The sequence below is a fragment of the Benincasa hispida genome, chromosome 5 (assembly GCF_027475165.1).
Source record: "Benincasa hispida cultivar pf3 chromosome 5, pf3_genome.v1.1, whole genome shotgun sequence".
Taxonomy (NCBI): Eukaryota; Viridiplantae; Streptophyta; class Magnoliopsida; order Cucurbitales; family Cucurbitaceae; genus Benincasa; species Benincasa hispida.
This window is the reverse complement of record NC_143482.1, coordinates 54,645,213-54,657,279: the sequence shown is the minus strand read 5'-3', so window position 1 is coordinate 54,657,279 and position 12,067 is coordinate 54,645,213. Positions and strand designations below refer to the sequence as shown.

At 29.6% G+C, this 12,067-nt stretch overlaps 1 protein-coding gene across 1 annotated transcript; it reads right to left on the bottom strand.

The window, feature by feature from the left end:
• Window positions 1-6,556: 6,556 nt before the first annotated feature.
• Window positions 6,557-10,116, bottom strand: LOC120078337 (zinc finger protein MAGPIE-like). The gene is made up of 3 exons (XM_039032578.2): window positions 9,770-10,116; window positions 8,893-9,295; window positions 6,557-7,684 (listed from the first exon to the last, which is right to left on the bottom strand). The coding sequence occupies exons 1-3, from the start codon at window positions 9,879-9,881 to the stop codon at window positions 6,913-6,915; spliced, it is 1,287 nt and encodes a 428-aa protein (XP_038888506.1). The 5' UTR covers window positions 9,882-10,116; the 3' UTR covers window positions 6,557-6,912.
• Window positions 10,117-12,067: the final 1,951 nt, after the last annotated feature.

Here is a 12,067-nt window from a genome sequence, read left to right as displayed (position 1 = left end):
GTTTGACATGTACATCAATGGGTATATTGGCATCATAACCTAACAAATTAAAAGTAGGCTGAAGTTCTCTCCTTACAATTTTCATATTTGTCTTGAAAAAGAAGTTCCTAATTGTGTTATCCATTGATTCTTTTTCACTATAGATACCATTTACAGGGTAATCATCACAGTTTAAACCTGTTATATTAAACAAAATTCCTTGAAGCCAAATTCTGAAATATGTCATTTTATATTAAAGGCCAAGATATTTTATTTCATAGTCGTGGATTGCCTTCTAATCATGTGTGATATGAGTTGGATAGGCACCATTTTCATTTTCATATCTAAGAAGTGCCCAAAAGGACCTTCCCTAAATTGTTGGAGTGATAAGCCCTCTAATTTTCCTATGTTGGATAGGACTTCTAAGGTTATTAATGAGTTGAATTTCAATGGGTATCCATTAAATTTCTGGAATAATGAATGCAATTTGCGATTTATATAACAACATAAATATAAGAAAAAAGCAACCATAAATGTATATAAATTTATAAAATATCATTAGATTGTGGACCTTGAGCTTTTTGTGTTTTTTTTCCAGATGATGTTGATCCTTCCAAAAACTTTCTCTTTCCTTTCTCCATTTATACTAAAAATAAACAACAACAATATCGTTTTATGGAAACATTACATTCATGTAATTGATAGTAGCCTATTAGAGAAATCACTTAAAGATGCCATCAATGATATTCTTCTAATGTTATATACCTTTTGGATAATATAAGTGATAGATACTATTTATGATAACAATAAAAGAGTATCACCGATAGTAGCTATAAAAAATGTTAGCATACTTAAACAATCAGCAAATCACAATATAGGAAACAGAGATAAATTCATCAACAAACTATTAACATATTATTATTACAATTGGCAGGAACAACATACATAAAAAACATAGTTGTGATTACCTGCAAACTAAACTAGCATTCAAACATGGTACAAAGAACTTCACATAATTAACTTTTGTTTAGAAAGAAAAGTTATTATAGTGACCAAAATGTGTAATAAATCAGTGAATGAAATACCTAAAAGAGATGGAGAATGCATGTAACCCTAATTTGAAGAAAATCAATGAACTATCAACAACATATCAACAAATATCATTTGAAATTGAAATCAAACCTACTCACACTGATTTTAGAAAGAATCGAAATTATTACTATCAATGGAAGAAGAACGATGCCCCTACAACTTCAAAAGTTTGCTATCAGTGAAGAAGAAACGAGGAAGGAGAGATGAAGAAATGAAGAAGAAGAGATGTACATTTTGAATTTTGGAGCGAAATCAAAGGGAGGAAGAAGAATCACAAGGTCGGAGTGAAATCGAAAGTAGAACGCTTGCTATTAGTGATGACTGATTTGTCTTCCCTGGTTTGAAATGGTAGGACTTGAAAATGGGCCAGACCGTGGAAGAAGGATGGTTGTGTCGTGAAATAGGGCTTCTCTTGAAGATGGGTCAGACCGTGGATGTCCATTTTCGTCTTTTTAGACTTTTTGGCCACTGTATTATATAAACTCTATATTTGCAATTAGTTTTCCTTTATTAAATAAATTCTATTACTTATGATATAATAATGACTATCTATGTAAGGAGCCCTAAGTATTATTTTATATATTTAAAATACATTATTTTACTATTCATTGTATACCTTTAACATAAATCATTATAACATAAGTCTATACAAAAAAAAAGAATCTTAATTAAAATTTAAAAATAACTTAGTTCTACTTCAAAAAGAAAACTAAACTTAATTTTACACCATTTATTTAATACTTAGATTTTTCTATAGGAATATACATGCATTTGTGTGTGGTATAAATAAAAGGGAAAAAAAAAAAGTAAAATCATGTAGACTAACAAAATTATACAAAATTGGAGAGGTATAAAATATTCTCAGTTCACATTAAAACTAATTTGAATGGAAATAGATTAAAAAAAAAAGAGAACATCATAAATGGCAACAGAAAGAGGAAAAGAAGGCCAAGTGGGTCAACATGGCCAACATCACACCACAATGTGATATAAATCCAAATAAATATTTGGTACCATATCTAACATTTCACCTTAACTTTACCTTTTCAAAGCCTTAATTACTATTCAAAAGCTAAGATTTGGAGAACACTATTTAGTTCAAAGTCATTTATATTTTATTATCTTTGTTGATCCAAAAAGTCAGAGATTCGAGTTTCCACGTTCACTTATCATCGTTGAATCCAAACAAATAAAATGGTTTCAATCAATAAATTTAAAACCTTGGTCAAGCAAGGTGGCAAGAAGAAAATAAGAAATTCTATATATATAATACATAAAGGAAATGGTTGCTTTTCTTCACTTTTTCCCCTCTTTTTGCTTTTTTCTTTTTTCTTTTTAGGTTATTCACCATGCTTTTTTTTTTGTTTTTCAATAATAAAAAGGAAGAAAAAAAATGCATGCATGTGTATAAGTACACTGCTATCCAGAGTGGAAAGTAATGGTTTACTAGGAAAGAATATCAATTCTTTATGTATTTCCCCCCTTCATATGTATTATTCCACTTTTCAGATAGTTCATGCCTCAAGGTTGCTCCCCTTTACCTTCACATTCATAGAGTATGTTCCATTTTCATAATATAAACATCGTTAAATAGATTAAAAAACGTATACTATCATTCAGGAAGTAAGATATTCGAATCATTACTCTGTATATATTGATATGTATGTATATATATATCATTACAAGAATAAATTTACATATTCTTATTATAAATGTGACATTTGATAAATCTTTTAACTTGGGAATATTTTTAAATTAATGAACATGTATAAATTGTCTTTTATATTGTACAAAGTTTTTTTCATGAGAGTTAATTGTTCTGTTCTATTTGTAGTTTTCCACTACTATTTCCTTTCTTTTTTGCCATCTATTATTACTATTTTCATTTTTTATACTTTTGAATTATGTATAGTTGTTTGATTTTTTTTCTTTTTTGACAAACTCATAACTCTAAACCTTAAAGTCTTATTTGGTAATCATATGTTTCTTTATATTTTATATTTTTTTTTTTTTCGAAATTAAGCCTATAAACATTATTTCCATCTTTAAACTAAATTTGAAAACTAAATAAATAGATTTAGTTTTTGGAATTTAGAATTTGATTAAGAATTCAACTTTTGTACTTAGGAAAGATGAAAAATATAGTAAAAAAATTGAGATAAAATAAATTTAATTTTCAAACACTAAAAACAAAAAAGGAAATAGTTAAATGGGGCCTAAACTTTTTATATGAACGTGAGATTTTAGTTGCTCCAATAACAAGAGTCTATCTTACAATTTACTATAATCTCTTTAAACAAAAGAACTTTTGTCGTCATATTATGTGTTAGGACAACAAATTCTTTCCATTTGTAATCAATGTGAGATCAATGTCCGAAATATCGATGTCGATGAAAATATCGAGGTACCAATCTTGTGAAAATATCGGAGTAATTTTAAGTAATATATATTTTTTGAAAAAAAATGATAAAAATAGGGTGGTGGAAAAATTTTTCTAAAAATAATGTAGCCATATTAAACAAATGTCTTATTTAGGTGTAGTTGGAAAGAATTGTCAAAGATAGGTATGAAAATCCCCTCCACTATTTCTTTCTTAATCAAACTTTGAGATTACAAGACTATGAAACTTGTGGACCCCGGTCCATGATTTCAATACTTTTTTTTAGAAAAAGATTAAAATTAATTTAAATGTTGCCTAAGAAATGAACTCTTTTTTCTTTTTTTTTTTTTTTTCTTTTTTTTTAATGTTTATAAACCATTAAAGATATATAGTTTGAACATAATAGGAAAAATGAATAATCAAAATAAATTTAAGTAAAAATATATCTAAAGTCAAAACTATCCATTACAAATATTAATAGAAACTCATGTGTCATATGGTGGTCGCCTTCTTTGACGCTGACCAGAGTAACTCAAAGTGTTGTTGATGATGAACTAAATCATCAATATCTTGGTGGATGACAACAAAAGAAGATTCGTTAAGTACATAAATTTAGGAGAAAAACCTATTTGAGACTAAATCCAAGGCTTTGATTTATCTAATATTTTGAATTATTAATTCTTTCTTGATGTTATTATATTTCATGTTGGGGCAAGATTTGGAGTAGTCCACGACAAAAAGGGCTCCACTGTGCAAGACTACCGAAATAAAAATGAGGAGAAACGAGTTCAAAATGTAAATCCCACAATGTGTACCTGAGATGCACACAAGTAGGACGACCTTCATTACCAACAATTTATGTTGCGTTTGAAAATCTATTTTGAGTTTTTATATATATTATTACTAACTAATACTAAGAATTTATATTAAAAAATTTTAAAAATCGGGGAACTCGTGGTCTCCATCCACGATTTCATTTTAGTAAACATGGATCTGGTTCATGTTTTTAAAAAATTGTATACCAAGTCCACAATTTTCTAACCTATTTTTGTCCGAACTTTTTTCTCTACCTTATTTTTATAAAAAACTCAAGATATCGATATCGATGAAAATTTCAGAAAACTTATGAAAATTGATCGAAATTGTTATAATTAGTATATAAAACTTTTATTATGGTTTAATGAAACTATAATTGACCATTTTTAATCATCATTTCTATAAAATAAAACAACATTCAGATATATTGATAGTACTCAGAATGTGTTATCTTAGTGCATATAATCTTGTTCGTTTATGATATTTAATGTGTTTAAATATTTATATTTGCAGTCTCAAGTAATACATGCATTTTGAAGCATTACAAAATGTTCGGGGTTAATTTGGAGCAATTAGTAGCTAAAAAAGGCATTCGAGGCTTCAAACGGAAGAGAAAATGACAATTCTACCCTCAATGAAAGCACTGTGCAGTAACTACGACATTGGGGCATGACACTCTTCACATAATGATAATATAGGGTGCAGTTCCACAGCTCTGTCCTATAGAACTGCGGCCCCTTTGCGTGAATATAAAATATGGTCTTCAGTTTTTAGGTCATATCTTTTGATCCGAGTGACCGTTTTGGGTGAATGACCACATGTTTTCTTCATTTTTTTCGTGCTCTCTCCATCTACAACATTAGTTTTACATTTTAAGTTGAATATTTCTTTGTAATTAGGCTGAAAGATGGCGGGTTTGAGCTTTCTCATATCAATGGGAAGGTAAGGATCCTCAATTCCTAGTTTTTGAGGTTTTCTCCAATGGTAAACTCCTAATCTTGATTGTTTCTATTTTATCTTTGGATTCTTTTACTGTCTTTGCATGTTTATGGTTGTATTTTTCTTGAGGATGTATGATCATTAGCTATGCATTAAATTACACTACGTGATAAATAATTATAATTTGATCGAAGGTAACAAAAAGTTATAAGTTAGACTTGTGTTTCGTTGTCTATGATGAAAAGCATTGCTCTATCGACCTAGGAAGAATCATGATGAATGTTTAATTAATTAGGCGGTTGAAAATTGAACATTCACCTTAGCATAATCCTAAATCTTAATGTGGTTAGTCCAAATGAATTAGGATGCTTCTCATCTAATTAAATTGACTAATTTGATAAATTGGACTCTCACCTAGATTTTCTAGTTGAGTTGGCTAAGCTTAGACAATATAGAAGTTAATACGATGAATCTATGATCAGGCAAGCAATTGAGGATGCCTCTAAAAATTAGGATATACCGCCTTTACTTTTCTTGTAATTTACATTCCACATTTTATTTTTCTACGTTTACTTCTCAACCCACACACATAACTCCCCACTTACTGCCTTAGTTAAAGAATTATCTGAGAAACTAATCTTCGTACTTCCTTGCGGTTCGACCCAATTTTGCCACTTGTATTACTTAGTAGTACAGGTAGTATTGATCGGTATAATTCAGATTTTATTTCATTGACGGAGAGAGATTTATGATACCCTTTCTTTGTCCTTTATGTATATTGTAAATATAATATCTATGTAAATAGTGATGCGAGAGTCGAAATTTAAAAAGAAATTGAAAAGTAATTGCAAAAAGTATAAAATTTATAAATATTTGAAGGTGAAACACTGAAAATAAAAATTTTGGACATAGGAAAAGAAAAAAACTCACGTCAAATCAATTTTGAGGCGAAATAATACAAAAATTTAATTGAAAAAGTTTGAATGAGGTTAAAAATAAATATAGTTTTTTTTTCAAATTCAATTTCTTTTGAAATAAATAGTTTAGAATTGAAAATAAAGTTGAAAATTAAGAAAAGTAGCACATTAAAAAAAATTTAATCTAAATGATATTGATGTGTAAAACTATATAATTTTATGTAATTAGAAGAAAAAAAGATTGAAAAACTTGAATTAAACTAAAGTAATTAATTAAAAAAGAATTTCTCGAAATTTCGTGGAAATAGGGAAAAACAAAATAAAATTTTCTGGAAAATTTCTCAAAACGGGAAAAAGGAGATTTCGATGGAAAATTTCCACCCTGCGTGAGACCATGTTGGCATCCCCAACATAACAAAGATAAACTAGCAAATAAATAGAAAGGGATAATCATTTCTCCCTTGTCATTTTTTTTTTTTTTAATAACCAGACTTTCCTGGTATATTTATACTGAAAAGAATCCATGCCCTTTTCACTCAATATAAAATAAAAATATCCCCTTTTTCTTCTTCTTTTTTTTTCCCAATACCCATTTGATACCACAAGAAAAAGAGGAACCAAAAATGAAAGAAAAATACACAAATAACATAAAATGGATTGATTCCAAAAGGGGTCCTTAATTTACTTGACTCATTTGCCCCCACTGCTCTGCTCTCCTCTGCTCCTTTAAAAAGCTATCAGCTTTCTGCTTTTCCTCAACTGAATATGCATGGATCTTATCAAATGAAATCAGATCCATCCATTTACTGGTGATGGATGGCATATGGTGTGCATTCCCACACCCAAGAAATCCCTTGTCTCTCCTTCTCCACCAGTAACACTCTCTTCACTAACTGTGTGTCTCATTCTCTTTGCTGGTGGAGGGTATATTTCAGAGCCCTCATGATCTCCACAATTTTCAAGGCTACAACAACTAGGAATAATGTTGGAGTTTGAGTTCATTATTGAGCCATAAATCCCTGAAAAAAAGCCTTTCCCATCAGTTACTGTACTGAATTTCAACCCAAAACTTTCAATCAATGATGGGTCTGTTGTGGAGGTTGTCACTCCAATTTGTGCAGCCTTTTGCAGCAACACAGTAGCTGACATGTTGGCTGATGAACCCATAAATTGTTGTTCTTCATTGCTGTATAAGGAAGGAACAGAAAGAACATCAGAATTTGTTGTTGTTGTTGTTTGTTGATGAAGTAATGGGTGAGGGAAATTGATTTGGTGAGGATTTGTAGCCATCCAAAAGGGGAGTCCTATTGTGGGAGTGACATTGTTGATGTTATTGAAAAACATGTGGGAAGTTTGATCATCTGGTTTGAAAAAGTTGGAGGAAGGGAAGAATTGTAGAGGATTATTGTTGTTGTTTGTGGGCTTTAGGAAATGGTAGTTGTTGAAATTATCAGCCATTGAATTGTTGCTGTTGTTGGCAATGGTTGATGCTGCATTTAATCTTGCTGTTTCTTCTGCTAATGCTACACAGTATGCTCTGTGAGTTACATAGCTATCTCTCCTGCATTTTGACACAGGTTTCTAAGTAAGCCATATATAAGTACAAAAAAACAAAGAAAACCAAACAAAAACCAGACAAAAGTTTGATCATTATTTCAAACTCAAATGCATATGTTGGGAATGCGACCAAAATCTTATATTAACTAGATAAGAAAAAAATCATGAGTTTATAAGAGAGAATAACTATCTCCAAAAGTAAAGTCGCGAAGACTTATATCTTAAAGTAGACAGTGTCATATCATTATGGATATATGTAAAGGTCATTGTCTTTAACAGGTACGCATGTTAAAAGAATATAAATTATAAACGTTCCAAGTTTAAATTTAACCTAATTGTATTAGAAGAATGATAAGGTCCTATATTCAAAACTCTTTTATATTATAATTCGATCTTTCAAATAACATAATTGAATCTCGTTCAAATTTTTAAATGAGTGGAGATCGATAAAAATATGAATACAAATATAGGAGTAAATTACTATAAACCCATCAAATTAGGCTTTAAGGTTGCTTCATCATCTCAACACACATCAATTTCAATATCTTCATGATATTATGTTTATGTGGTTTCATTATATTATTCTCTCTCCGTCTGTTAACTACAAAAAAAATTCATGGAAGAACAGACAATTTGACCATAAACTTAGCTCCATAGAATGAAAACATATTAATATATATTCAGAGAATACATTTATATAATCTTAATCCTTTAGTTCTTCTCAAAAAGAAAAAAAGAAACTTAATCCTTTATATTAAGAGGATATATTGGAATGCAAAACTGATGAACATGAAAGGAATAAATTTAAAGCTTTGTTTTGTAATCCATTCGGCTTTTTGTTTTTGAAAATTAAGTCTATAAAACTTCACTTCCTTCGAGTTTTTGTTGTCTATATTTTAAGAGTGTTTTCAAAATTAAAGTATTTGTTTGGTAACCATTTGATTTTGAAAATTAAGCCTATAAACATCATTTTTATAGATTTGACTAATGTTTTGATGTCTAGGTTTTAGGAGTATTTTCAAAATCAAAGCAAAATCTAAAAGGGTTGTAATTTTCAAAAAATTGTTTTTGTTTTTGAAAATTGACTTAAACTTCCGATGTTTATATACAAAATCGAAAATCGTGAGTAAGAAACAGTGAGAAAACAAAAAACAATTTTTAAAAATCAAAAACTAAAAACCGAATGATTAGCAATTGGATGACCTAAGTTACCTTGAAAATGGAGTCCCGCAGTCACATTTATACTCTTTGGTGCCACAAGTTTTGGAGTGTGCTTTCCAATCTGACTGCACAGCATATTTCTTAGAGCATTTCTCACACTTCCACTTCTTCTCCCCATGCTTCCTGCAAAAGTGCTTTTTAATTCCTGTGAGATCTCCAAGAGCCCTTGAAGGATGGTGATGTACACAGCTCTTCTCTGGACAAACATAAACTCTCTTCCTTGGCTCTTTATTTCCATTGCTTCTTTGTTTCAGCTTCCATGGAAGATTGTGTCCTCTCCTATGCAGTTGTAGGTTTTGATCCCTTTGAAAACCCTTTCCACATATCTCACACAAGAATCGGTTCGTTGCCATTAGCGTTTTTGGCGACAACGACACAACTTCCGCATCAGGATCTGTCAAGTGATTATCAATATTAATCAAATTAATGGCTCTAATACCGTGTTGAATCACTGTATATATAAAACTCAAAACTTAAACGTTTAAACAAATGGGTTATGAAAAATGTAATCTTTTTTCCATATTCATGAAGATATGTGGCAAAAGATGATTGCTTTGTAACCCTTTTCATGAGGGTTTTTTCTTAAAACTCAAATAATAACAAAAATTTGAGGGTTGTAAAGAGCAATAATAATCAGAGAGAAAAGGTTATTTCTGACATTTTCAGAGATAAACAAACAGTTTTTAGATGAAAAGTTGAATAATATATATCCATCACAATATTCCACCTTAAATTCCCATACAAGAAGAAACCTAAGCCACAAAAATAGTAAAAAGAAGATACATATACACATACACACACATAATAAACCTATATATATATATATATATATATATAAACACAATTACAAAGATTTGCTTTTTCTTGCCTGGATTTCCAGGGAGATTTCTCTTCTTCTTGACAACAGAAGGGTTGTTGTTTGATCCAAGTGATGGGATGCTGCAAATGAAGGGATTTGAAATTGCTTGTTCTTCAGACATCTTCCTTTTCTTTTACAAAACAACAAATCTTAAGAAGTTTTTCTTCTTGTTGTCTTCTTAGTAAAATTGACTCTCTCTCAAATCTACAAGACACCTAGAAGTAAAAGTGTTTGGACTCAAAGGAAGAAGTGTTCATATATATGTAACAAAGGAGAGAAATTGACAAGATTTGGATCTTTCTTCTATCTCTCTCTCTCTCTCTTCTCTCTATTAAGATTATTGAATAATTTTTGGCAATAATTTCAAACTATTTCTTTCTTTGGTATAATAAAAAAAAAAAAAAAAAATTTTTTTTTTTTTTTTTTTTTAGGGGGGTGAAAAAAGTTAAAGGCTAGTGGGGGGAAGGGATTTGGTGGGCAAAGGTGCATGATGACACATATGATGAGAGAAGTTTTATAGAGTAAAGAAAGAAAAGCTAGTTTTTATTACCTTTTCCTTTTGGAATGATTATCCCATAATTTCTTTGCCCTTCTCACTTTCTTTATCATACTCTCTCTCTCTCTCAATTATATAAACAATAAATATTGCTTTTTAGAGGTCTAATATTATGGGTACTTTGATATATGAAAATGGGTATAATGGAAAAAAAGAAAAAACTTAATGTGTATAGTTAAATTTTCACAACTCAGCCAAGACAAGGAAGCATTTGAATGTGAGCTTCCTTAATTTGATGATTATGTTTGATGATTTGTTGATGTTGAGAGAATAGTTAGGTTAAAAGTATTTGAAGAAAAGATGTAAATTATAAAGGAATAGTTAATTAGGGAAACAAACATGGTGTTTTAGCTGACAAAGGGGCAGTGAATTTTTGGAAGTGTGAGCAGTCGTCCCCTTGTGAGCTGACTTTTCCTGCTAATCTTAATCATAATCTAATCATGTTTTTGCTTTAAGACTTTGTTTAATTTATAATTTTTGGAATTTTGCTAATGAACTCTTATGGGTATAGAATATTCTCTTCCCTTTCTCCCACATTTTTACCCCAAAACTCCTCAACTTTCGAGGCCCCTTTCAAAGATTCCTCTACATTATTATTATTATTATTATTATGCATATTTTAATTTCTATTTCTCTCTTTCTTTGATTTAATTAAGGGTGGTTTTATAAGAGCTTCAAAACTATATGAAACCCTTAGCTAATTAAGTAATTTTATTGATTAATAATATTAAGAGAAGGGGTTTAGGAAAAAGCAAATCATTGTCATTTAAGGAGGGATGTTTGTTTTTTTTGGCTTGTCTTTTACCCACAAGCTAAATATGTATAGGTTTTTTTCTTTTTTCTTTTTTTTTTTTAATGAGCTATTTAAATGAGATTTTTTTTTTAGTATGTATAGTATCAAACAAATTAAACTAACAAAAATGGAAAATTTGATCAACAAAATTCAAGCTTTGTGTTTTAAAGTACTACTAAATTTGGTTTTGATTTGAGTAATTTGAAGATGGAGTTTTATTTTTATTATTATTATTTTTGGGTAAGGAAGATTATTGGAAATATGAGATGGGTGACTTTTGACACAAAAACATCCCCAAAAAGAAGAGCAAATTTGGATTGTGGAATCCAACATTTACAGAAACTCACATGCATTTGCCTTGCCCTTAGGGTCTTGGCCTTGGCTTGTTTAAAAGTTGGAGAATCTATGCCTTTTTCACAAAACCCTAATATTGTCTTTCTTCTTTTAATCCTTTTCTTTTTACTAAAATCAACCCTTTTCGGTTTATATTAATTTGTGATGCATTTGGGTCAATATCTTCCTATAACTTTACTGTTTATTTTGTAGAGTTTTATTAATAGCCCTAAATTATTTTATCACACTCCCTTTTGTTTGCTTCTATGAAAGATTCATATATACACAATATATCTTCTTAGAAAGGCGTTTGGATGACCATTGGAGAAATTTATAACCATGTTTGAGAGTAAAATATTTCGAAATAAGATACTTCTTTCATCTTTCTTAAAAAAAATGCAAGCTAGTTGGCTTATAATGGCTCTTTTTAAGCTTTTGAAGCTTTTCTAAATATATATTTTTTGAAATTTCAATTTCTTTTTTTTGACATGTAGGTTAAAAGTATTAATTGTAAAGAATAATTTTTTCGATTTTATTTGCATCAAACATATTTAAACATAATAAATTTGCAACACTATATGGATAAGTATGCAGGCATATAGAAAATAATGAGGATAATTAAGTA

What these genes read in the sequence shown, in the direction of transcription:
- LOC120078337 (XM_039032578.2), bottom strand. Translation starts at nt 9,881, where the DNA reads ATGTCTGAAGAACAAGCAATTTCAAATCCCTTCATTTGCAGCATCCCA. An exon ending in AAATCTCCCTGGAAATCCAG is followed by an intron (nt 9,296 to 9,769) that starts GCAAGAAAAAGC and finishes ATCACTTGACAG; the next exon opens with ATCCTGATGCGGAAGTTGTG. An exon ending in TGCGGGACTCCATTTTCAAG is followed by an intron (nt 7,685 to 8,892) that starts GTAACTTAGGTC and finishes GTCAAAATGCAG; the next exon opens with GAGAGATAGCTATGTAACTC.